General features: G+C 41.4%; 1 protein-coding gene across 2 annotated transcripts; it reads right to left on the reverse strand.

Annotated features, from left to right (window-relative positions):
- Positions 1-5,055: 5,055 nt before the first annotated feature.
- CDKN2AIPNL (CDKN2A interacting protein N-terminal like) lies at positions 5,056-13,345 on the reverse strand. 2 transcript variants are annotated; one of them, XM_059059973.2, is made up of 4 exons: positions 13,055-13,345; positions 11,637-11,736; positions 6,688-6,839; positions 5,056-5,383 (listed from the first exon to the last, which is right to left on the reverse strand). In XM_059059973.2, exons 1-3 carry the CDS (start codon positions 13,291-13,293, stop codon positions 6,723-6,725), a joined length of 456 nt encoding a protein of 151 aa, XP_058915956.1. In that variant the 5' UTR covers positions 13,294-13,345; the 3' UTR covers positions 5,056-5,383; positions 6,688-6,722. The 2 variants fall into 2 exon arrangements, with proteins under 2 accessions (XP_058915956.1, XP_058915959.1); XM_059059976.2 differs by having other exon boundaries at positions 6,688-7,104; positions 13,055-13,342.
- Between the last annotated feature and the right edge of the window lie 11,815 nt (positions 13,346-25,160).

Below are 25,160 nucleotides of genomic sequence, written 5' to 3' on the forward strand. Positions count from 1 at the left end.
ATGAATATGAATAACTTCTGAAACTGATCTAAAAATTATTCCTCATGTAGGTGGAAGGTAGTGGAGAGGAAAGCTATTGAAGGTGGCTTATTTAGTAAGTGTTGTGTGCCCAGTAAACGAGGTACCTGTCTTATTCATTTAGTACTCTTTTATTTTTATTTATTTATTTATTTTTTTGCGGTATGCGGGCCTCTCACTGTTGTGGCCTCTCCCATTGCGGAGCACAGGCTGCGGACGCGCAGGCTCAGCGGCCATGGCTCATGGGCCCAGCTGCTCCGCAGCATGTGGGATCTTCCCGGACCAGGGCACGAACCCTTGTCTCCTGCATCGGCAGGCGGATTCTCAACCACTGCGCCACCAGGGAAGCCCCCCTAGTACTCTTTTAAAAGACAGAAGCCTGGGGCTCAAAAAACAATTTAGTTATGTCTAAGGTAACCTCAGTTCTCCCAGGTTTTAAGAGAGATCAAGTTTTTAGGTCTTGGTGGTGTTTATTACAATTCCTTTTTACTGCATTCAGCAATGCAGAGTCCCAAAGGAATCTGGTATGTGGGGATTATGTATATAAACAGAAAAGTCCATAGGTGGAAAGCTATTAAAGGTAAATGAAATTGTCCATAGGACAGGGGCCTTGTGCAAAGATGGTACTTCAGTTCCCATTTAGTTAGGGAAAAACTAAACTTTTGTCTGATATGGGGAAATTCTAGTTATCTTGTTCTAGTATATGATATAGAGCACAAAGATATATTAGATACACACACACAGGTGTGTGCTTTTCTTTCAGTAATTTCTCCCCATCATCACTACAGGTTTTTAAAACAATTTTGTCAATAATAACATGAGGTTTTTAAGTTTTCTGTTCATAGCATGGACTAGGGCTTTCTTGTAGTTGAGCCCAAAAGATGAACGAGATGCACCCTATACAAAACTCTCTTAGCTCAGCAACATTAGTTCCTTGCTGGTTGAAATCAAGAGCCCTGGAAGGAAAAGCTCCAAGTTTCCTCTTTGGCATATGGAGGACTCAGACTTGGGCTAGAAGCCTGCATGGACTGTCAGGAACTCTGCCATTGACTTAGTGCTAAAGCTTGGCCACAAGATGCTTTTGTTTACCAGTGACTTCTGGAATCGTATATTTGGAAAGACTATGTAAATATAGAGTGTACTTTGCTGAGTAAAAGCAAATAACCTTTTAGCTGGTTAGAGAGGTCTTTACTGGTGATGGTCTTTGTTTGGTTACAAGTGTGATGCTTCTGTAGTCCTTTGGGGGGATATTAGAGCTGACCTCAGGCTCCATCAACCTGAATCATTTAGTTGTCATTCTTCCTGGAATGCAGGAGGGCTTTTGTGGTGTCTTGAGGGCTGCCAAAGTGCAAATGTAAGCACACTTAAGGCAGACCTCTTAATGCTGCTTCCTGTCTGAAGCCTTCTTCCCTTCCCCCTTTACAAACAAGGCCTTGTGCCAAGAATACTGCAGCCCACCAGCTAAATTGGACTAGCAGCACTCTTGAACAGAAGAATGTCAAATGCCAAGAGGTTTGCAGCTCTTTGGCTGGCCTCTGCATAAAGTCATTCTACAAAACTTAAGTTGGGAGATTTTATGTTTTTATGTTTTATGTTTTTGTGTTGGTGCTAGTAGAAAGACAACAGGAACAGGAAGCTTCTTGTTCTTATAACCATCTTGAGCAGAGAACAGGAAAGAATCTAGAGACTTTAGCTCATGGCTTCAGCTTCAGCTAAGCCCTAGAATATCGCCTCCAAAGAAAATCTAGATTAGTGACCTTGCTGTATTGTAGTGGGCCTTGGGTATAGGACTGTACCTGCATGAGCACATAAGACTGGTTTCAGGTGGCGACTCCCTGGAACATCGGCTGGAAAGCTGCCTTTAGAATGAAGACTGTCGGGGCTTCCCTGGTGGCGCAGTGGTTGAGAATCCGCCTGCCAATGCAGGAGACACGGGTTCGTGCCCTGGTCCGGGAAGATCCCACATGCCGCGGAGCAACTAAGCCCGTGAGCCATGGCCGCTAGGCCTGCGCGTCCGGAGCCTGTGCTCCGCAACGGGAGAGGCCACAACAGTGAGAGGCCGGCATACCGCAAAAAAAAAAAAAAAAAATAGAATGAAGACTGTCAATTCCAGGGTGGGTACAAGAGATCTCTCGCAGAGGGCAGTACCGTAGCCTGGTGGTAAGTTGATGATACCATCTGTTAGGGAGAAAGTTTCCTTTCTAGCTTTCATTAGCCCTTACACATTGGTTCTTTGGCAGCGGCTGGGTATGGTGCACACAGAGCAGCTTGAGAACAGACTACAGTCACCATGGTGCCCTCTCAAGACCTAAGTTTGAGGGATCAGGCTGTTAAGAGCAACAATATAAGTACCAAAGATTGGAGCCAAACACTGGGAACTGCTTTCCAGATAACCTCTGGCAGTACATGCACAGGCCTAGGGAGGAGGCCAATAGGACAGCAGTGGACCTCCAAGGGTCCAAGCTCTGAATCCTCTGGGGACACTTTTTAATTAGCAGCTTTGTTTTTTGTTATAAAAGTAGAACCTAATCATAAAAAATAAATTTGGTAAGCACAAAGGTAGAAGGAAGCATGAGTCATTCTCACCACCTGAGAAGTTGAGAACAGCTGGTTTAAGGGGAAGTGAGGACTGTAGGTGTTGGTCCAAGCCCAAATGTTTCCAATAGTCTGGGGCCCAAAATGAACACCCAAAAGTGATAAGAAATCTAGTCAGTTTACAGTGTGAGACTCCAGGGTAAGCCTGCCAGGCAGCTATGTTCATGGAGAAAGGAGCATACCCACAGCCTTTGTAAGCCCCAGACCCCTAGAGGTAGGGATTCCAAGGCTGGCCACGTGCTGACCCCTTTCCCCATCCTGCTTCTGCCCTCTGTCCAAAACAGCCTGGCATTTAATTTGTGCTGCATTGTTCAGTGCCTGCTGCCATTTGTTCTGTCAACATAACTATTGATACGTTGGCACCTAATGGGTGCCAAGCTGCATGTTAGGTCCACCCTTTTGCAGCTTTGGGAATGGAGACTGGTCTGGTGGGGTGATTATGAGTGGTCATTTTTATTTTATGTAAATTTTAGTTGAAACATTTCATATCTTACCAGTGTGGCCTCAAAGGGAAAGGAGGGCAGAAATGAAGCAATTCCTTAAGTGCCAGGTACTTACAGACATTGGTTTCTCTATGGAATCCTCCAATAAAGTAGGAATCATCTGCACAATGCAGATCCCTAAACTGAGGAACTCAAGAAGAAGGAATTACTACCAGTTCACAACTACTGGGGATAATTAAACATTCTTAATAAAATGCCAAAGGGAAGGAAAAATGCAGCCCTAACAGCGTGAGATTTTGGTGCTAGCATTCACAGCAAAGCAAGGGCTTTAATCACTAGGCCCGTGCAGTTCAAGGTTGACCTTACTGTTAATTGCCCCTCCACTAAAGCAGGAGTGGACCAAGAGCTGCCTCAGGGGGCTTGCCTGGTGGTCTAGTGGTTAAGAATCTGCCTTGCAATGCAGGAGACGCGGGATCGATCCCTGGTCAGGGAACTAAGATCCCACATGCTGCAGAGCAGCTAAGCCCACGTGCTGCAACTATTGAGCCTGCACGCCGCAACTAGAAAGAAGCCTGCGTGCCACAACTAAGACCCGACACAACCAAAAATGATATTAAAAAAAAAAAAAAAGACCCGCCTCAGGCCCCTAACAGCTTCTTTCTCCTAGGCAAATAAGTTGAAGGGCCATATTCAAGGATATTTTTAGTTCACTGGCCTTTTTTTTTTACTAGGCTGGGAAAAGATGGGATTTGGGCTGTGACTACCTGGATTATGTTCTAAAGAGGTATCCTTGTCTGACAGCACCGTCAAGGAAAAAAGCTCTGGTTCACATGCCCAGGTCTAGAACAGGTAGGAATTAGCTCCATTCTAATAGAAGCTTAATAGTCTCAACTTTTACTATTTGATTTCCAAGGGAATCTGTTCAGGTGATGTAGTCTTTGTTACCCCACCTCCTCAGCTGGTACTCTTGTCTATGAGCAAGGCTTTATGCCCACCTCCATCTCTGACAGGAGCACATGCAAAGGACTCTGCCTCTACTGCTGGCAGTGTGAAAAAAAACCTTCCAAACCAAAATGAGAAAGGCAGTCAATACTGCCACCCCTTGCCCTGGGTGTCATAACTTAGAAGGGACAGAGTAAACTTTGGGAAAGAAATTAGCAGGCTTGCTTTTCATTTAAATAAAAAGGTTCTCTGGCTATTTATTTTAATGAAAAGCAAGCCAGGTGAGGTTCTGTTTCTTGAGAGGGAGAGCATGCATTTATTTGTTGAAGGAAGCAATTTCCATACGACCACCAACCTGTTTAAGTTCTAAAATTCTCGCCTCTTAAGGATTATGTTTACTCTTATTCCTTCAGAACTGAAAGGTATCCCTAAACTAGTCAAGAATGAGAGCCAGGACTAGATGACAAGATAACTAGATGACAGGCCTCAGACCCCAGAAATTGAGTCTCCTTCCAGACATCTGTACCCAGGCAGAGACTTTAGAGCTGGACAGCTGGGAAACAAGTCACCTGATGGTTAGGGGATATATATCTCATGTCAGATACAACAATGTGTATCTTCACTGCCATTTACTACAGATAGCAAAGCAACAGAGGATGGGCAGTGATAATTAATGTGATTCCTCCCAGTGCCCACAGAATAGGTAAGCCACAGGTCCAAATGGATCCTGGAAAAGTTCAGAGGGAATCCTTTCCTTTGCAAAGGTAGAGAGTATTGATCAGGTGGGCCAGACTCTGAGGAATGTTTCAAAAAGCAACTTTCTGGATTACTTGAAAGGGCATCACTATTAACTGAGCACCCTAAACTGTACTGTTAGTATAGGTCACCCAAACACAGGTCCAAAATGCACAGGTCCATTTATATGTAAATTGTTTTCAATAAATATGTACAGAATCTGCAGTTGGTTGAATCCATGGGTTGTTCAAGGATCAACTGTAGTTGCTTCTCAAAAGGTCTTGAGACATGTCTTTTAACAGATAAGATCCTCTCCTAGACATTACTTGCAGTAATACTTTATTTACCATGTCCCTTCCTGTGATCTCACTTGATCCTCAGCCCATTTTGGGGAGGGCTGTATATATGAAGAGACCAGTAGCTTGCAGCTTATATCTGGTGTGAGCTCCAGTTTCAGATCTAAGAGTGGGCCATTTTACTTGCACAGGAGTGCTGCAATGCAAATTTTAGATTTCTATGCCACTTTCCACTCCAAAAAAACAAAGGATAAAATTCTAAAATACTGATTAATTTTATAGGTGAGATAGCCACAGAGGTTGTGAAGGTAAGATGAAAAACAGGCAGCTTATCCTGGGAAGAGTAATGGGATCCTGAAACAGAAAAAGGATATTAAGTGAAAACTAAGGAAGTCTCAATGAAGTGTGGACATTAGTTAATAGTGTATCAATATTGGTTCATTAATTATAACAAATGTACCATACTAATGTAAGATGCTAGTAATAGGGGAAAATGTGCAGAGTATATGGCAACTCTGAACTATCTTTGCAGACTTCCTGTAAATCTACAATTGTTCTAAAATAAAACTTATTTTTTTTAAAGTTTTTTAAAAAGGGCAGCTTAAACTGAGGAAATAAGAGAAAGCCCACTAGAAAATGGCACCAGAAAATTTGATTAACTAGAGAAGTCTTCAAAAACTATAAAGACTTTGCAATGGATATGTTCCTGATAGGACATTTTATTTTATATCTTATAGAGAGGCCAAGGCTCACTGAGCACCGTGCTTGGCCCTCTAACATCTTAAACCTTGCCATAGGTCTTTGTGGTAGGTATTTCTATGATCTTCATTTTCCAGGAAAGGCCACAGGAGAAAAGTGGCCTGTCAGACGTCCTGAGGTCTTCACTTGGCCCACCCTAGTGGTCACTACAGATTAGAGCTAGAAGCTGCACAGAGATGTGGTATGCTGTTTGGCCTTAACCTTGAGCCATGGGTGAGAGTTGTCCTACTTCTCTGCTCCCAGAAACCATGCTCCCACAGTTGCTCTCCTCTTCAGCACTTCAGTGACCTGAGTTTACCAGTAGATTAACCTAAGGCAGGTCCACTGTCATATTCTGCCACCCTGTCCCATACAGTGATAAGTGAATCCTGCTGTGACTGTTACATTGTTGCCCCCCAAATGAAGTCCCTCTTGGTATTTATGCCTGGAGATAAGTACTTAAGAGTGGGTACTAAATAAGAAAGAGGAACAGGGAGGGGTTAAGAAACATACATCAACTGAAAGGGGGAAATTAATAAAACCAGAATTTCAGAGCAAAGCAGCACTGTACTAATAAGCAAGTATTTCTTGAGGGACTTTGTACAAGGCAATTCCTCAAGCCTAGAATACTGAAGCCTCAGGCTCCCTGCAGAAAAAGAGAATCCGGGCTTTATTCAGTGGCCTGGAAGGCTTTCTAGAGAACCTACAATCAACTGGCTGCCTGGAACAAGCTGTGGAATCTTGTGTCAATGAGTTCTAAAATAAGGCTTTTTTATAGGCTGCCTCCTCCCATGAGCTGGCAGATACCTGAAGCCTATGATTTTATTTTCACTCAACACTTTAAAAAAAGATGAAGTGTGTGTGGCAATAGGGTACATGGATGGTGTAAACTTCAGGTAGAAATAAGGGATATGGTTTACCTCAGTCGGCGGGGAAAAAAGACCATAAAGCAGAATCACACATGAAGGTATGTTGTTGAAAAATCCAAAGTGTAAAATTCACTACCTGCCATTATTACATCAACATTAAAAAAAAAATAGGCATTTTTAACATTTTGACCAACGTTCAAAACCTGAAAATAAAAAAGAGGGCATGATTTATAAATACATAAATATCCATGCATACTTTTACAATGATAGCTACTAGAAGAATGAGAACTTTTAAAACGCCAATCTAAACAAGATTCCCTTTCATTCCAATTGCCTCTTTCCTACATGTTGTTAATATCAAGAGTCTTAAGAGAGCTGCTGAGGTCAATGTCATATTCATCCCAGCCTCCTTTCCAAGCCTGTAACTAATGATGAAAATGTGATGAATCTTCTGCCTTAGCTTTGATGCTAGGAAAAAAAGAAAAAGTTAGTAGCCATGTAGTCTAATGAATCATATTCATAAATTAAAATACAGCATGATGCAATATTTATGTACTACCCAGATGGTAGGTAGACTCAGAAATTATTAAGATTTTACTACATACAGAAAATTCAGCAAAACACTGACCATACTATCCATTTGGAAGCCAGAGTCTAATTTTTTTGTCTTGTCGCTTGTGATCTATAAATGTTCACAATTTAAAGTGATAACAGAAATACTTAAAAAATAACTTTTTCCATGGCATGCTCTGCAATGAAGGCTTCTAAAAACAGAATCACATAAACACTTATTGTTCTAAATTAAAATCAGTTGAATCCAGGTAGTAATTTACAACATTTCACATTGAGTCAGGATATTTAGGAGATGTGAAGGTTATAGGTTTCTGGATTTCACACTATTAGGAACTATAGAAACTGCATGTCTTCTAACAGTGGTGAACTGAAGCAGATATATTCTTTCTGGGTACTCTCTAGCACCACTGGTAAATTTAAACTTGGCTTTAGACAACTTTTAAGCAGGGTGCAAAGAAATCATTTTGTCTGTCACCTTCTATTTGAATGGATTTCCTTAACATTTAGCAGTGCAAGTGAATCAGTCTGAGACTCTTTTTAGTAAGCAGAATTTTCGAGGTATGACCTATTTCCTAGCTTAAGCCTGTCACTCCAGTCTTTGAGAAGTGAAGAAGCGAAATTCCTCAGCAAAAGCAAAATATAAGAGGGCTTTCTCTTTTTAGGAGAATGCAGTATTACCTAAAGAAACCATCTTTAGTCCAAAAGGAAAGAGAATCCCCTCAGCCACCTTGCAAATTTCCAATAGGATAGACCAAGGCTATAGTAGAAGAGTTGCCACTGGCTTTGGCTGTTGCAAGTATGGTCTTTGACTCAAGGTGCTGGCAGGTGATTGACTCAGCCTGGGCACCAGGCAACAGACTGGCCTGTGGGGTCAGAAAGAGCTTTTCTGGCTTCTTCTATTTCTGTGGATAAAGGGGAAAAAAAGGTAGCTCCATGGAGCATTTATCTTAGGATACAAGACAAAACCTGATTTAACTAATCTGATAAGCTTAAAAAAAAAGTTTTTTAAATACTCACAAATAGTTGCCATCTTATTAGAATCACATCTCCTTCCACCAATGGAGTGGCTGCTCCATTACTTTAGAGCTTGCCAGGACCGTATATAATGCACAAAAAACCTCCTAAAAGGCAGGCACACTTGTTTTTCCAACTTCTCTTTCACGTTTCACATTTAGTCACTTTCCATACTGCCACTTTCCCTCTTGGACAAAAATGTTTAGGGGGACTTCCCTGGTGGTGCAGTGGTTAAGAATCCACCTGCCAATGCAGGGGACCCAGGTTCGAGCCCTGGTCTGGGAAGATCCCACATGCTGCGGAGCAACTAAGCCCATGCACCACAACTACTAAGCCTGCAGTCTAGAGCCCGTGTGCCACAACTACTGAAGCCTGTGCGCCTAGAGCCCATGCTCTGCAACAAGACAAGCCACTGCAATTAGAAGCCCGCGCACCACAATGAAGAGTAGCCCCTGCTTGCCGCAGCTAGAGAAGGCCTGCACACAGCAACGAAGAGTCAACGCAGCCAAAAATAAATAAAAATAAATTTATTTTAAAAAAATGTTCTTAGGAAAAATGGAGTAATTAAGTGGACAGATTTTTTGAGCCAATAATGATAGCTTCTTAGTCAATCACTCCTCTTTCTCCTTAAGACAATGCCTTGGAAATATAAACTCTGACAGTCTAGTAATAACATCATTCCTGAGTGAGCTGCTGCTCTTTGCTAATTATTGCTCATTAATGGTTGGTCAATCACAAAGTCTGCTAGTAGGTACCTAGGGAGGGCTGTTAGATAACTGAGACTGTTCACTATATTTGTGTCTGAATCCCCCTTTTTCAGAAAAAAAATCATACACTGCAAGTATCTGACAAATACCATCTGTAAGAGACCAATGCTCATTTCTTTTCTCAGATTCCACATCCCCCTTCCCCCACCAAAAAAAAAGAGAGTTGGACAGACCACAGAGGTGTACTGGCCTTAAAACTACAGAATAACCATAAAGTATTTTTAAAATCTTACTTTAAAGAACTTATGTCCCTAAGTTATCTTCACTATTCAGTCTCAGGATACCAGTAATGCCAGGTGGTTCATTTCCACTTGCTAGCTAGCTTCAAAACCCAACTAAAATAATTTTAGAGCTAAGGATCAAAGAACTATAACTGACCTTTTCAGGTGCATGGCTCAACATCAAAGTTTTTTGTTTTTGTTTTTTGTTTCTGGGCTGGCAATGTTGCTTAATGTTTGCCAGCCTCTATCTATTACATGCAAAAACCTCAGGCAAAAAGACAAAAAAAAACTGCTGCAAAGCTCCCAGGGTGCTCTTTCCAGTGGGCTCTCAGGGTAGCCTTCAATAGAGAAGGAACAGCCTTCAACACAACACAATTCTGTCATGGCACACAGCTCAGATGACTTGTTCTCAGGACAGGCTTATCCAAAAGACTCTTACCAACTGGCAAAACTCTACACATCCTCAAAGTATCTCACTTTTCAGGATCAATTTAGCTTCATTTTCAGTGACATCAACAGTCTAAAACTTGGTTACTAAGAAAACATAAGTTTTATTTGAAGGAAGTTCAAATATATATAATCAAAAAGTGCTATAGAAATACAGGCTCCCCGTAGGCTTCTTCCAGGTAGCTAGGTGCCAATCATTAGTCTGATGGCAGAGCTGGTTTCAGGGATGCCAAACTTCATTTCTGAGGACTCTTCTCTGGAGGCTGACACTGTGCAATTAAAGTGTCAAAAACGAACATCCCAGGACAGGGCTCCCTACATTTTTGAGGTTCAAGACCCCTTTACAATGTTTATGAGTTTAGAAACTCTTCTCCTCAACACACATACATATACTTCTTCACACTAGCCTATGGATAATGTTAGGGACATGCGTATTAATTACAAAACCTCCTTAGTCTCTTCTGGAGTCTGAAGCCCAAATATCGTGAAGTGTTCTGACCTCTAATATTCCAGTATGACTGGAAAGAGACAGAGAAGTATAATAAAATTTATGTGAAAATGGATCTTACGGAGGGCAGAATACCTCTTAAGACCAAAAGGCCAAGAAAAGAATCAGCTATGAGCAGTCAGGAAGTAAAGGTTCATCCCATTCCCTGCCTGCCCCTGACGAATGGGGTGCAATCAGGTGGCTGGAAATTATCTAGACGCCCCATGCCTGGGCCCCAGGAACCTCACCACTAGGATACTGAAGGACTTCCTAGAGGTTTTTTTAAAATATTATATAAGAGAATCCAAAAAGTCACCAACTCCCAATTCACAACGGCTCCCGGGCTACAAATAGCCCTGTTAACAGATTTTGAAAACAAAATAGCCCCTTGAACACAACCTGAACTTTTGATTCCAGGTTCAATTAAAAAACAATACTTTTTTAAAGAAATATATCTGAAATCAAGTTGGGTGTGCTGTTTAGGGCTGAAGTACTTTCTGGGCAGCTGAGGATTTGATTAGTTCCTGACACTCACACTGAAGGGAACCTTTTTATATGCCCAGCTTCCCCAAAAAAGACCCAACTAGGGTGAGGCAAGGGCTTCCCTATGTTTCTGACGATAGAACTATAAGAGAGGCCAGCTGTCTTTACTCTTTTGCTTTGGTCAATTTTGTAGGCATTTTCTGAGCATCTTCTCTGGGTTATGCCTATACTAGGTTTTGGAATTAGAAGGACTAATACCTTAAGCACCATCTCTTCCCTCAAGAAGCTTACGATCTGCTCTTTAAAAGGTCTGGGTAAAGTGCTAAAGAAATAAACTATGGGAGATGAGGAAGCAATTAATTTTGTTGCCTTAGGAGACCAGGGCAAATGAGAAAAACCATATCTTGGGAGATTGTGAAAAGCAGTTGGGACGCCCAGCCCCATCCTCTGAGCTTCCTCTGCCACACTCTCCAAGGCCCCAGCCAAAGGACCCAGATACAAGGCTCGACAGGCAGCAGCTCACCATGTAAAAAATCCACAGCCTCAGATCAGAACAAGCCTGGCAGAATAGGGAAAAGCTATGATGATATTACTCCATCTACATTTCCATCAGCAAGTCAGAGGGTCCAAACAGGTCTGGTGGGGTCCTCACCGATTGGGGTAAGGTTGAGTTAATGTTACCAACAAGATTTTTTAATAAGTGGGAAACTGTAGCACTCTAACCAACATTTTCTTAAAATTCAAGCAAAAAGCTCAAAACAGAATTTTCCTAAAGGAACTGAAGAGGTTGAGTTTATGTGTTACTCTACCAACAATGCATAATTTATCTACTGAGTTGTTCTCTAGTTATGAAAAGGCTTATACCAATTACAGAGAAATAAAATGAAAGGGCTTAGATTGGGGTAGTAAACAAGAGCATTCAAAAAACAATATACTCTAACACATCATCATAAAGGCAGGGGCCGTTAGCTCTATACCATTTCAAATGCACTTGGAAATCCTGTTTACCTTTTTCATTAATTCACTTCTGGTTGTAAACTGTGGCAGGTCTTCCACTTCAATCCCATCAGCCATTTCCATCACCTTGTCTAAAAGGTCTTTGTTGTAACTGCATGATAAAAAGTAGTAAGATAAAAACCGTGGAAGAATTATTGTCACTGTGGGCTAAAAAGAAATTGCAGGTAGCTGGACTATAAACTCAACTCTCAGAGGAACGATTTGATACTCCTGGGGAAACTGATAGATGTTCAGCATCAAGTTAGAAAATAGTTCGTGCACATGTGGATAGAGAAGCAGCACTAGGGATGCCAATGGAGCAGGTGTTTTAAGATTTATAAAACAAATAAGACTTACAAAAATAGAGGCAATGTACCTCTGGCAGTATGTATTCACAAATATGATATGAGGGCCAAAATTCTTTTTTATTTTTTTGAACATGTGGAGTATTGGTCTAACGAAAATAACATTATTTGTTCATTTGTCCAATTTTCTGACATTTGCCTAATCTTGGATCCTGTTAACCAGAATTTACTAGAGGAACCTGGAAGTCAGAGAAAAGGGAGGGGTACAGCAGGCACTGCTTCCCCATATCCTGTTCTAATAACTCCCCAAATCTGAAAGCAAAATCAAGCAGCTTAGGGCTGGAGGGACCACGTGACTAGACAGCCATAAGGAGCACAGAAACCAGGACTAAAGCCAGGTCATCTCATTATCCTAACACAATTTCAGGAAATGCTAAATAAATGGAAGTGGGAGCCTCAAGATTTGCTACCTGCTTCATGGTGTGACAGAGGGAGTGCCATTTCAAAAAGTCCCTTCAAGGTATTTGTTATTTTGATAAAAGGAAAGGCAAAGAGGCAAAGACTGCTTCTTGCTACAGGGTCTAGCAGACTAGGACACAGAGAGAAAAAGACAAGGGCCACAGACTACATCCTGCCATAAATGGTAAAATCCACCAATCCTGCTAGATGCTTCATGACCCTAGGTATGTCTCTTTCCCTCTCCCAGCTTCGTAGATGTAAAGTGGAGATCTGAGTTTCTGTCCCTGCACGTTTGCCATGTGGAAGAAAGGAGCTAATGAACTTAAAATGCCCTCTGCAAAGGTGAAAGTTTAAAGTAATTATAATAATATAAATAACAATGGCAACTCGAACGCCTAGCATCTATAGAGCTCTTGCGAGATGACAGCCTGTGCTAAGTGCTTGTCACCCTTTAATACTGTAGTCATCACAACTAATTTTCCAGATGAGGAAACTAAAACTCAGAGAGATTAAGCATCTTTCCAAAGGACTGGCTAGGGTGGAAACCTGCCTTAGGCCTGTCTAGTACGGTTGGAGTTTGGAGGTAGGGTCAGCCTTGGGCAGGGGTCAGACCTGGGGGAGGACTGCGGATCGGGACAGGGTCAGCCAGCCGCCAGGGGTCCGCACCTGCAACCCAGGAAGAGGTGGTTGGCCCAGACCATGGAGAGGGACAGCAGCTGGTCCAGGCGGCCGCCGCCGTCTGGCGGGTCGCGGTAGTCAGGCAGGTGGCGCAGGATGAATTCCATGCGGGCCTTCCATTGCTTCTCGCTCTCCGAGTAGGAGCGGAACTGCTCAGCGAAGTCGGTCGCCTGCCGCACACCAGAAACCAGCTCCTCCACTGCAGCAGCCGCCTCACCACCCACCATGGCGCCCTCCGCCGCTGAGGGCCAGACCCGCCCACCGCCTTCCGCACACGCACTGCGCCACCTCCCCGCGGCTAGAGGGGCCGCAGCGGCGAGCGACTGCTCAGGAGGACTGGTCTGGAGCGCCCTCGGCGGGCGCGGCGGCCTCACCCGGCCCGGCCCCTCAGACTTCTGCAGCCGCGGCCCGTGGAGTGGGCCTACCCCGGGGCCTCAGGGGCAGTTCTCGGCCCACCCTGCGGGGAACCAGTAGGAAAACTGAGGCCCTCCCAAGCACAGAGTAAGGGCGGCCCTCTCCAATTCGGCAGCCGGATGCCAGCCAGGACTGTACTGTGTCCTTGGCCTGTGAATTCCCCGGGCACCCGGCCCGCAGACCGATGCCCCCAGTTCTGAGGACGTATAGGTGTAGCTGCTCTGGATCTACTTTTATCGATTCTCAGAGGTCTCGACACTCCACCTAGGTTGTGGCCCGCCTTCCTGGGGCCAGTAATCCATCCAACTGAATACCTGCCAGACCCATTGCTAGGTGCTGGAGATGCAATGAGAGCAAATTCAGAGCACTGCTCTAATGAACTTTACAGTCGTGAATACGTAATTGCTCAAGGGTAACTTTTCAAAGTTGGCAACTTTTAATAAAGAAAGGCCCTGAGTGCTAGGACCATGAATAAGCAAGAGACCTGATCCAGACTTGGAGGTCAGGAAAATGATGCTGGAGAGCAGAGAGATGAACAAGAGTTAACTACATGAAAAAGAGTAGGGCACTGCAAGAGAGCCTGGCCTGGTGAGAGAACTGCAAGGTCTGTATGACAGATCCTAAAGTGGGGGACAGTGGAGGAGATGAGGCTGCAAAGATCACCAAGAACAGTAGGTCATGGAAGGAGTTGTGGTCTAGACCCTAAAAGGAATGGGGAGCCACTGAAGGATTTTAACCAGGTGTATCCAAAAGATGTTGGGAGGAGCCAAAATGGATGTGTCAAGAGGAGATGAACAGGTGAGTTGGCCTAACTCTGCTGTATGTCCTAGGGTCGGGTAGACCCATTGACAAACAGAAGAGCTTCCTCATAAGAGGTGCATTTCCCATCCCGTTCAAGTACAATAACTGGGAAACCACTTGAGCCTCCATCAGCCTTGGGAAATTATTGACCTAATAGGCTTCCCCATCATCCCCCATCAAATGTGGGGCAGAGTACAGAGCTGAGCCTAGAATCCAGGATCCAGGATTCCAGTGTAGGTCCTATATTGTGAATGAGGCCGAGGAGCAGAGCCACCTATGTGTTGTCTGCTGCTTCTGCAGCTTCTAATGAGACATCAGGGCCCCCAACAAGCAGAAACCCCATATAGAATGGAAATATCAGGCAGTCTTATGAGTAGACTGTGCCTGTAAAACCAGCACCAGGCTCAGTGACATCCCATTGTGGTTAAAAATAGGGAGGCACACTACTCTCACCCTGTTGAGCAGGAAGAAAGTGAAGAGGGCTATGAAACCAAAGACAGACTCAGCTACTCTACATCAGCCAGGAATAGGTGCCCAGAGCTGGGGCTCCCAAAACTGAGTGCAGATTATGTCTTCTGAGGGCCTTGTTAAAATAGCAGATTCCCAGGGAGCTTCCTGTTAGTCTAATGGTTAGGATTCGGTGCTTTCACTGCCATGGCCCAGGTTCAGTCCCTGGTTGGGGAACTGAGATTCCACAAGCTGCGTGGCAAAAAAAAAAAAAAAAAATAGTGGATTCCCAGGCCCATCACTGGATGTTGAGTCTAGGCTCCAGGTAATTGATTCCATCTGCAGCTGGCCAAACTTTGAAAAATGTTGATGAGGGTTCTTGGAACCAAATTCTGGGTCACCTGACTGTATGGTGGAGAGGTTGACCCAGAAATAGGAACCTGGGCTTTGTGACCAACAGCTGCAGCTACACAGCTAACTCCGCCCCCCAGGGTGTGAAAAAGCTGAGGTCATCCAGCAGCTGGCTCATTTAGCATCATCTTTGATAATGATGAGACATATGCATATGTGTACCTATATACAAACATATTCAGACATGCATGCAGGTTATAACAACTCAAAAGTACACAAATAGGTATTCTTTTTTTATAATATGATCTTGTTAACATTGTACTTTCAAAATGTAAAGTAGCCTAAAATGATTAGATAATATTAACATTTTACCAGCCCCGGTGGCAAGTCCAATTACTGCCCAGTTTATTGTTTCTAACTCGTTTCTGTGATTCAGGTTTTCTTAAAGTTACTTACTTATATGGACAAGGATCAGTTTTCCTACTTCATCTTCATTTTAAAACATCATTATTGATATATAATTCACATACCATAAAATTCACCAATTTAAAATACTCAATGGTTCTAGTATGTTCACAGATGTGTGCAACCATCAACACGAATTAAATATAGAACATTTTCGTTACCCCAGAAAGAAACTCCATATCCATTAGCAATTGCTCCCCACTCCCTCAAGCCCCTGGCAACAACTAATTAACTTTTTATCTCTTGATTTCCTATTCTGGATGTTTAACATAAATGGTTTCTTGTGACTAGCTCTTTCACTTATGGAATGTTTTCAAGATTCATCCATGTTGTAGCATGTGTCAGTACTTCATTCCTTTTTTATGGCTGAGTAACATTCCATTGTATGGATATACTTCATTTTGTTTATCATTTCATCAGTTGCTAGACGTTTGGGTTTTTTCTACATCTTGGCTATTATGAATAATGCTGCTGTGAACATTCATGTACAAGTTTTTATGTGGACATATATTTTCAACTTTCTTGGTATATCGTGGATTGCTAGGTCTATGTTTAGCTTTTTGAGGAACTAACAGATTGTTTTCCACAGCGTCTGCACCATTTTACATTCCCACCAGCAATGTATGAGGGTTCCAATTTTTCTACATCCTTGTCAACTCTTATTATTTTCCCTTTTTTTGATTATAGCCATCTTAGTGGGTACAAGGCTGTATCACATTGTGGTTTTGTTTTGTATTTCCCTAAGGAATAATGATGTTGAGCATCTTTCATGTGTTTATTGGCCATTCGTATATCTTCTTTGTAGATATGTCTATTGAGATCCCTTGCCCCCTTTTTAAAAATATCTTTATTGGAGTATAATTATTTTACAATGTTGTGTTAGTTTCTGCTGTACAACAAAGTGAATCAGCTATATGTATACATATATCCCCATATCCCCTCTCTCTTGAGCCTCCATCCTACCCTCCCTATCCCACCCCTCTAGGTGGACACAGAGTATCAAGCTGATCTCCCTGTGTTGTGCAGCAGCTTCCCACCAGCCAACCATTTTACATTTGGTAGTGTATATATGTCAGTGCTACTCTCTCACTTCATTCCCAGCTTCCCCTTCCCCTCTGTGTCCTCAAGTCCATTCTCTACATCTGTGTCTTTATACCTGCCCTGCCGCTAGGTTCATCAGTACAGTTTTTTTTAGATTCCATATTTGTGCATTAAAATACAGTATTTGTTTTTCTCTTTCTGACTTACTTCACTCTGTATGACAGACTCTAGGTCCATCCACCTCATTATAAATAACTCAATTTCACTCATTTTTATGGCTGAGTAATATTCCATTGTATATATGTGCCACATCTTTTTTTTTTTTTTTGCCACATCTTCTTTATCCATCATCTGTCAATGGACATTTAGGTTGCTTCCATGTCCTGGCTATTGTAAATAGTGCTGCAATGAACATTGTGCTACATGACTCTTTTTGAATTATGGCTTTCTCAGGGTATATGCCCAATAGTGGGATTGCTGGACCATATGGTAGTTCTATTTTTAGTTTTTTAAGGAACTCTTCTCCATAGTGGCTGTATCAATTTACATTCCCACCAACAGTGCAGGAGTGTTCCCTTGCCCTTTAAAAAAAAAAAAAATAGACTTTATTTTTTAGAGCAGTTTTTGGTTTACAGCAAAATTGAATGGAAAGTACAGAGTTTCCATACATCCCATCCTCCCCTGACCCCCACCACACACAGCCTCCTGCACTACCAACTGCTCTCACCAGAGACACATCTGTTACGTTGACACATCATTCTCATCGAAGTCCACAGTTTACATTAGAGTTCACACTTGGTGTTGTACATTCTGTAGGTTTTGACAAATGCATAATGACATGTATCCATCATCATAGTAACATTTGGAATAGTTTTACTGCCCTAAAAATCCTATCAGTGGGCTTCCCTGGTGGCGCAGGGGTTGAGAATCCGCCTGCCAATTCAGGGGACACAGGTTCGTGCCCCGGTCCGGGAAGATCCCACATGCCGCAGAGCGGCTGGGGCTGTGAGCCATGGCTGCTGCGCCTGTGCGTCCAGAGCCTGTGCTCCACAACGGGAGAGGCCACAACAGTGAGAGACCCGCGTACCACACACACACACAAAAAATCCTATCAGTGTTTTCTGAAGAGCAAAAGTTTTTAATTTTGATGAAATCAAATTTATCATTTTTTTTATGAGCCATGCTTTTTTGTCCTAAGAAATCTCTGTCCTATCTAAGGACAAATCTTTGTCCTATCTAAGAAATCTTTGTCTAACTCAGTGACCTAAAAATTTCTGTTTTCTTCTGGAAGTTTTATAGTTTTATGTTATACTTTTAGGTCTGTGATTCATTTCAAGTTAATTTTTGTATATGATGCAAGGTATGAGTTGTCAAGAGCAACAAAGAATATAAGATTTTATCCCACTTACAAGCTAATAAGTTACCCTGCCACAGTTTCAATGGGTGCTGGCAAAATACTTTAAGACTCCTAAAACAGAGACAAAGAACTTTGTGACTCAAAGCACAGCGAACATGAGTTTCATGTTTGTATTGGTTCCCCTTGTCCCCTAAGTCCCACAGGGACTATGTCAAAGGGCCCGGGTAGATAAGGTACAAACAGGTACACACAGTGGGTTTGCATGACCACTGAGGAACCCCAAGTTTAAGGAACAGCAATCTTTTTTAAAAAATGTATTTGGCTACGCCAGGTCTTAGTTGTAGCATGCAGGATCTTCCGTTGCGACATGTGGGATCTAGTTCCCTGACCAGGGATTGAACCCAGGCTCCCTGCATTGGGAGCATGGGGTCTTAGCCACTGGACCACCAGGGAAGTCCCAGGGAACATCAGTCTTTTATAAAGGACTGCAAGCAAACCTGCTCAACCTTTGCCCCAGAGCAATACATTATCTTTTTTATCTGGATGGTAAACAAATGTACCCTTTGCTCTGAAGGTAGACATTATCTGTAGGCTGCTTCATGGACTAAACATCCTTGAAAAGACAGTCTGGAACAAAAGGGCAGTTAGTGTCTAACCCCTGAGATGTGCAGATATGTGAGAAACCCATGGAAAATTATTTCCCAGCATAGGCTGAGTTTTTTGGGTTTTTTTTTTTTTTGCATATGGTTGTCTAATTGGTCTAGTATAATTTGTTGAAAAGATTATTGTTTTTCAATTCAATTACTTTGATACCTTTGTCCAGAATTAATTGACCATATATGTGTGAATCTATTTATGGACTCTATATTCTGCTCCATTGATCTATGTGTCTATCTTTTTACCAATACCATAGTGTCTTGATTACTGTAGCTCAAGAGTTAGCAAGCTTTTTCTGTTAAGGGTGGGCTACATATAATTCCTGTTGGTTTTTTTTTTGAATTTTAGAATTTTATTTATTTTTTTATACAGCAGGTTCTTATTAGTTATCCATTTTATACATATTAGTGTGTATACTTTTCTTTGTTTCTTTTTCAACCACTTAAAAACATAAAAAGCATTGTAGCTTATGGGCCTTACAAAAATAGGCTGCAGGCTAATTTGACCCATGCTGTAGCTTTATAGTCTTTCTTTTTTTAATATATATATATTTATTATTTATTTGGTTGTGCCAGGTCTTAGTTGCGGCACACGGGCTCCTTAGTTGTGGTATGTGAACTCTCATTTGCGGCATGCACGTCAAACCCAGGCACCCTGCATTGAGAGTGCGGAGTCTTATCCACTGCGCCACCAGGGAAGTCCCTATAAAGTCTTAAGATCAGGTTGTTTAAGGACTTCCCTGATGGCGCAGTAGTTAAGAATCCTCCTGCCAATGCAGGGGACACGGGTTCAATCCCTGGTCCAGGAAGATCCCACATGCCACGGAGCAAATAAGGCCCATGCACCACAACTACTGAGCCTGTGCTCTGGAACCTGTGAGCCACAACTACTGAGGCTTCATGCCACAACTACTGAAGCCCATGCACCTAGAGCCTGTGCTCCGCAACAAGAGAAGCCACTGCAATGAGAAGACCATGCACTTCAACAAAGAATAGCCCCTGCTCACCACAACTAGAGAAAGCCCATGTGTAGCAGTGAAGACCCAATGCAGCCGGAAATAAATGAATAAACAAATAAGTTTATAAAAAAAAAAAGATCAGATCATTTGAGTTCTCCAGCTGTTTTCTTACACAGAATTGTTTTGGCTATTTTAATTTATTGCTTTTCAATACAAATTTTAGCATTAGTTTCTCAATTTTTGGAAAACCGAAGCTGCTAGGATTTTAACTGGGATTGTATTGAATCTATAGATCAAGTGGGGGAGAATTAACATCTTAACAATATTGAATCTTCCAATTCATAAACATGGTATATCTCCATGTATTTAGGTCTTATTGTTATGGTATATTTTAAAATCCAATGAAATATTAAATTTAAAACACATTTGCCACTTTATTTGTTCTTCCTTCATTCTCTACTTCTTCCTTTCCATCTGTTTCATTTTTCTTCTACCTGAAAAATTTGTTAACATTTCCTTTAGTACAGGTCTGTTAGTGGCAAGCTCACTTTTTGTCAAACTTAAAATGACTTTATTTTGCCTTCTGTATTAGTTGTATGGCTGCATAACAAACTACCCCAAAGCTTATTGTCTTAAAACAGTAACCATTTATTATCTCACAGTTCCTCCTTTAAAAAAAAAAAATTATTTATTTATTTGGCTGCTCCAGGTCTTAGTTGTGGTATGCAGGATCTTTAGTTGTGGCATGCAGGCTCTATAGTTGCAGCATGCACGATCTAGTTCCCTGACCAGAGATCAAACCCAGAACCCCTGCATTGGGAGTGCAGAGTCTTACCCACTGGACCACCAGGGAAGTCCCTCACAGTTTCTGTGAATTAGGAATCCAGGTATGGCTTAGCTGGGTGGTTCTGGTTCAGAGTCTCTGCTGAGGTTTCAGTACATTTGCTGGCGAGTACTTTAGTTATGTGAAGGCTTGTTTAGGGCCACAGGAGCCACTTCCAAGATGGCTCAGTCACATGGTTGTTTGTCTCAGTTCTCAGTTTCTCACTACATGGACCTCTTCTCAGGGCTGCTTGAGTGTCCTCACATGGCAGAGGTCTTCCTTCAGAGTAAGTGAACCAAGAAAGAGTAAGGCAGAGCCACAGTATCTTGTATGACATGGACTCATCGGTTACATACCATCACTCTAACTTATTCTGTTCATTAGAAGTAAATCACTAACTCCAGGGACTTCCCTGGTGGTCTGGTGGTTAAGACTTCACCTTCCAATGGAGGGAGTGTGGGTTCAATCCCTGGCCAGGGAACTAAGACCCCACATGCCTCACAGCCAAAAGACCAAAACATAAAACAGAAGCAATATTGTAACAAATTCAATAAAGACTTTAAAAATGGTCCACATCAAAAAAATATTTAAAAAAAAAAAAGAAGTAAATCACTAAGTCCAGTTCACATTTGAGGGCAAGGTGTTTTAGGCTCCACCTTTTAAAAAGAGTGTCAAAGAATTTGTGAATGGATTTTATAAATTTATTTATTTATTTTATTTTTGGCTGCGTTGGTTCTTCATTGCTGCACGCGGGCTCTCTCTAGTTGCGGCGAGTGGGGCCTACGTTTTGTTGTGGTGCACAGGCTTCTTGTTGCAGTGGCTTCTCTTGCTGTGGAGCATGGGTTCTAGGCGCGCGGGCTTCAGTAGTTGTGGCACACAGACTCAGTAGCTGTGGCTCACGGGCTCTAGAGCGCAGCCTCAGTAGTTGTGGTGCACGGGCTTAGTTGCTCCGCGGCATGTGGGATCTTCCTGGACCAGGGCTCGAACCCATGTCCCCTGCATTGGCAGGTGGATTCTTATTTATTTGTGTGTGTGTGTGTGTGTGTGTGTGTGTGTGGTACGCGGGCCTCTCACTGTTGTGGCCTCTTCCGTTGCGGAGCACAGGCTCCGGACGCGCAGGCTCAGCGGCCATGGCTCACCAGCCCAGCCGCTCCGCGGCATGTGGAATCTTCCCGGACCGGGGCACGAACCCATGTCCCCTGCATCGGCAGGCGGACTCTCAACCACTGCGCCACAAGGGAAGCCCTGGCAGGCGGATTCTTAACCACTGTGCAACCAGGGAAGCCCTGTGAATGAATTTTAAACCACCACATCTTCTTTTATTTAAAACATTTTTTTTTTCTTCTCTTCTTTCCTCTTCTGTCTTCTCCTTCCTCTTCTTCCTCTTTCTACCCCTCCTCTTTCCTCCTCCTCCTAAGATGATCTTCTAGAACTTACCTCACCAATTCTTTTAATCGTGGGCCTGGAAATCTTGAGAGAATTCTAGAAGATACTTTAGGAAATAGTCTAGAATACTTCTATTCAATTCTTTTACCGCAAATTTACTTCTCACGTCTACATTGCATTGGTTAGTAAGTATAGCATATCCTAAATATTAGTGTCTCTAGTATTTCCTTGTTAAGTAAAGTTTTGCTTTTCTGCTGAAAGAATAACCTATTTTTTCATTTTGAGGAAGTATCCATTGATTCCCAGTTTACTGAATGTCTTATTTTTAATCAAGAATAACTATTTGATTTTATCAAATACATTTTCAGTATTTATAAAGTAATTACATGCTTTTCTATTTAGAACTATTAATATGATTATTTATATTGATAGATTTTCTAATATTGAACCTTATTTCCATTTCTAGAATAAACTCCATTTGGCTGCTGTACATTATTCTTTCAGTGTGCTTCTCTGGATTCTGTTTGCTAAAATTTTATTTAGGGTTTTTTCATTAATATTTATGAGTGAGATTGGCCTTTTTTAAAATTCTTATAATCTTTATTATATTTTGGTATTAATGTACTTATATTTGCTTTATGAAAATAATTTGTAAGCTTTTCTTCTTTTTTTAGGCTGTGGGGTGTTTTAGAAACCATTGGAATCAACTGTTGTTTAAAGATTAGGTTTGTAGAATTCCCCTGTGCAATAATGAGCCTGGTGTTTCTTGGGGTTTTTTTTGGGGGGGTGAAGGGTAAGTATTTGACAAGTTTTATCAATTTACTTTGACAAATTATCTAATAAATTATTTATTATAAATTATATATTATATCTATATACTTATATTAATGCATAATATAGTTCATTAAAATTGTTTTGGCAAATTATTTTATGCAGATTGGTATATTTTGGTTTTCTATCTTTAGTTTTCTGATAAAATTGTACATTTCGTATAGGTTTTCAACTTTATTTGCATAAAATTGTATAATGTATTCTGTTATGGTTTTTTGTTTTGTTTTTTACTTTCTAATGTTTGTTTGACTATTTCCCACCTGTAATTTCTTACTTGAGGTATTTGTATATTTCCTTTCCTTATTTAAATGATTAAATTCACTTGAGACTGACCTAATTTACAGATTTTTTTTCTAAGAACAAGTTTATTTATTTATAAGTTCTACTTTATTTTTGTTATATTAACTAATTAATTTCTGTATTTGTCTTAACTTTCCTTTTGCTTTCCTTTGGTTTACTTTTAAATTATTTTTCTAGATTTTTGAATCAGCTGTTTAATTCATTTATTTTCTTTCATTTATGTTGATATAATCATTGGAGGCTATTAATTTTCCTTTGAGTACTACTTTAGCTATACTCATAGATTCTTCGCTATGGTATGTTCATTATTATTGTTTTCTTGAAATTCTACAGTTTTAAATTTGTATTTTCCCTTTGATCATGGAATTATTTTAGACCTCCCACACACCCCAAAATAGAAGGACACTTTTTGTTTGTTTTCTGAATATGTTATAAATGTCAGTGTTTATTGTGTTGTTATTATAGTATGCTATCCATATTCTTTTTACTGTGGGAATTTAATGAGGTTTGGTTTGTGGCCTAATTTATAATCTTGTGTGTATGCAGGAATATCCCAGAGCACTTGAGAGAAAAGTATGTTCTCTATTCTCAGGGCACAATATTTGATGCATATCAATAACATCTACATTTTTTATTGTGCTGGTTGGACTTCTAGATCCTCATTTAATTTTGACCACTTGATCTGTTTTGGATTGAGAAAGGTGAAATCAAAGCCTTCTATTATTAGTGTGTGTTGTGATGGGATTTCTTTTGTGTTGGTTCCTACTCATCTTGTGAGAAACTCAGAATTTAAGCTGTGCTAAGTAGTTCAAAATGGAGTCATAGTGGCCAATGTGAATTGCCATATTAGTTGTTTTGAAACATCTGTTGTGATTGTGAGTGTCTTAGTGTTAGAAACTAAGAGTGTTACTTTAGATAAGAAATTTGTTTGGTAACATCTTAGGAAAGACTTCACTGGAACAGAAGGTACATCAGATAGAGATTAGACTCCCTGTGGTGTAACCATTATACCCTACTGGTGGACTCCTTAAAATAAGACCCTTTAGTCAGGTGACTTGAAGGCTCTTTGCTGGAGGACCCAACTCCAGGCTGCTGAGAGCTGTTCTAGACTGACACTGCCAGAGACTGTCAGAGCAGAGGGCGATTTCTCACTCAGGCTTGTTGTGAGACCTCTTGAGGGACTGGGGACCACTGCTGAGATGCCTCCTTCTGAGGACTTCCCCTTGGAGTGGTTCATTACCCCTTTTCTATTTTCACTACTTTTACTAACCTGTGTTATGCATTGTGTGTAGTAGACCAAGTGATTGTGCATTGAGTATTGGCTATGTTTCATACATCTCCAGTCCTGTGTTCTTACCTAGCCTTACTGCTGGGCCCTACCACAGTGTGTCTTTGTCTAAATCTCCTTGTATCTCTATAGTTCTATTATGTGAAAGTTCCTGCTGTGTTATTTGGTACATAGATATTCATAATTTAAATTTTCATGATGAATTATAGCCTTTAGCATTTAAAAGTACTACTCTTTACCTTGTTTAAAGCTTTTTGTCCTGAATTCTGTGTTGTCAGATAAGACTTTTAATGTTTGTATTTTTCTGGTATGCTTTTCTTTGCCCCTCCTTTCATTATTAACCTTTCTGAATCATTTTGTGTATATAACCTAGAGTTGGATTAGTCTTTGCAATCTACTTTGAAAACCATTTTTAAAATAGATGAGTTAGGGCTTCCCTGGTGGCGCAGTGGTTGAGAATCCGCCTGCCGATGCAGGGGATACGGGTTCGTGCCCCGGTCCGGGAAGATCCCACATGCCGCGGAGCGGCTGGGCCCGTGAGCCATGGCCGCTGCGCCTGCGCGTCCGGAGCCTGTGCTCCGCAACGGGAGAGGCCGCAACAGTGAGAGGCCCGCGTACAGCAAAAAAATAAAAATAAAAAAAAAATAATAATAAAATAAAATAAATAAAATAGATGAGTTAAACCCACTTATATTTATTGAATTGACAGATATATTTGGTTTCAACTCTGTCATATTATTTTATGTTGTGTTTTCATTATATATTTTTGAATTTGCCCTTTTTATTAATGTAGTTTTGATATTTAGGAAGGTTTGTATTTTTGCTCTAAAAGTTACCTTTATAAAATACCCTCAATCCACTCTTTTTGGGGACTGTATCTTGATTCCCTACTATGAGCAACAATAAAATTATCTTTTAATTTCTTCCTCTCTGCCTCAACCCTTCTCCATCATTTAGTCAATATAATTCACAATC

The sequence above is a fragment of the Kogia breviceps genome, chromosome 4 (genome assembly GCF_026419965.1).
Source record: "Kogia breviceps isolate mKogBre1 chromosome 4, mKogBre1 haplotype 1, whole genome shotgun sequence".
NCBI classification, from domain to species: domain Eukaryota; kingdom Metazoa; phylum Chordata; class Mammalia; order Artiodactyla; family Physeteridae; genus Kogia; species Kogia breviceps.